This window comes from Platichthys flesus, chromosome 6, assembly GCF_949316205.1.
Source record: "Platichthys flesus chromosome 6, fPlaFle2.1, whole genome shotgun sequence".
Classification (NCBI taxonomy): Eukaryota; Metazoa; Chordata; class Actinopteri; order Pleuronectiformes; family Pleuronectidae; genus Platichthys; species Platichthys flesus.
Genome location: NC_084950.1, coordinates 1,595,765 through 1,597,409, shown reverse-complemented (window position 1 = coordinate 1,597,409; position 1,645 = coordinate 1,595,765). Strand labels below are relative to the sequence as shown.

The window sequence follows — 1,645 nt, the reverse complement described above, 5'->3', positions numbered from 1 at the left end:
TGGTTTCCTCGCATCATTAATCAACTGATTCCAGACCGACCTGCAGATGAGGGATTCTCAGAGAGAACGTCCCTGTAGTGCACGTGTTCTCGTTTGTGTGTTGAACGAATGAAAGTCCAACGGTTATTGTTCATTTCCCCATTCGTCCAATTAATGAAGCCTTTGCTCCTTCTAGGTGACTGGATGGAGGCCTGTGGGGGGTTCGGTCGACCCCGGATCATCAGCTTCAAGATGTTAATATTTTTAATTTTTTAAATAAGTTAAAAAAGAGACAGGAGGCAAGAAAACAAGGATTCTGCTTATTTCCACAACTCGGTAATGAACTCAGTCCAAACTGTGACGTTGATGTTTGAGTCGATATCAAAACCTGACGGTTGAATCTGAATCAGAGTCACTGCTCTAAATGAAGAGGAAGAATCATGGCGACATTTCCGAGTCACGATCGTCATCAGCTTTAATCCAACAAACATAACCTTTGCTTTGCACTCACATCGGGGGGGTGAAGGCCTCAACACGTTGCAGACATGACCGACAACGCGAGCTCCAGAATCGACACCCCGACCAACATCTCCCTGAGCGCCAGCATCCCCGTGTCCGAGCTGCTGGAGTACAAGACGGTGTCGGTGTTCCTGGTGCTGCTGGTGTGTGGCGCTGGCATCGTGGGCAACATCATGGTGGTGGTGGTGGTGCTCACCACCCGCCACATGAGGACTCCCACCAACTGTTACCTGGTGAGCCTGGCCATAGCCGACCTGATGGTGCTGGTGGCGGCGGGGCTGCCCAACGTGGCCGACAGCCTGACGGGCACGTGGGTCTTCGGCCACGCCGGCTGCCTGGGGATCACCTACCTCCAGTACCTGGGCATCAACGCGTCCTCCTGCTCCATCACCGCCTTCACCGTGGAGAGGTGAGGAGGAGCAACCGCCACCGCTCTCAGATCAGCTTGTGGGCTTCTCCTGGGGAATGTTTGCTTTTGAATGACCTCTGAGAAGAAGGTTTCCATCAACCTTTGTTCTTTGTCTGTTATTTAACACAAAACTACAGACGGGTTATTAAGAAACTAGGTGGAAGGAGGTGGTTTGTGTTTGAGAAGATGTTATTTTTTAAGTTTTCATCGTTTACTAATTTATGGATCTTGCTGGATATATATAGAGGAATGATATCGATGAGGGATTTGCTGCAGCTTGATTGAATTAAAGGAAACTGTTGAGCCCTTGTGGTCGTATGAGCTCTGCTGAATGCCATTCTGATATGGTACAGTAGACTATATACAGTATATATATATATATATGTACCACACTGAGGACAGCTGGTGTTTGATGACTCGTGTTTGTGCCCATCTGTGGGATTTCTTAGGACAGAAAAAGACGTATTCTGTCTTCTTACATCAGTTTAGTGAATTCACACAGTGACAGAGGCTGTTCATTTGTCTCCTGTCATTGCAACTAGGACAAAAGAGAATAGAAATATAAAACGCTTGTACAAATATAGTAATAGATTGACCACAGTAATAATCTGACTGAATATCTACTATATTGCTTGACAAGCATAGTCATTCACACAGAGCAGGTGTGACCTTGTGTTTCCACCTCCTTCTCCTCCCCTGCAGGTACATAGCTATCTGTCATCCGATGAAGGCTCAGAC

General features: G+C 47.1%; 1 protein-coding gene across 1 annotated transcript in view; it reads left to right on the top strand.

Annotated features, from left to right (window-relative positions):
* Positions 1 to 422: 422 nt before the first annotated feature.
* Positions 423 to 1,645, top strand: part of trhr2 (thyrotropin releasing hormone receptor 2) — a 9,309-nt gene continuing 8,086 nt past the window's right edge. Inside the window, exons 1-2 of the mRNA XM_062389631.1 lie at positions 423 to 907; positions 1,610 to 1,645. The exon at positions 1,610 to 1,645 is cut by the window's right edge and continues 97 nt beyond it. Coding sequence (XP_062245615.1) covers positions 525 to 907; positions 1,610 to 1,645 — 419 coding nt within the window. The 5' untranslated portion in view covers positions 423 to 524. The remainder of the gene's footprint in view (positions 908 to 1,609) is intronic.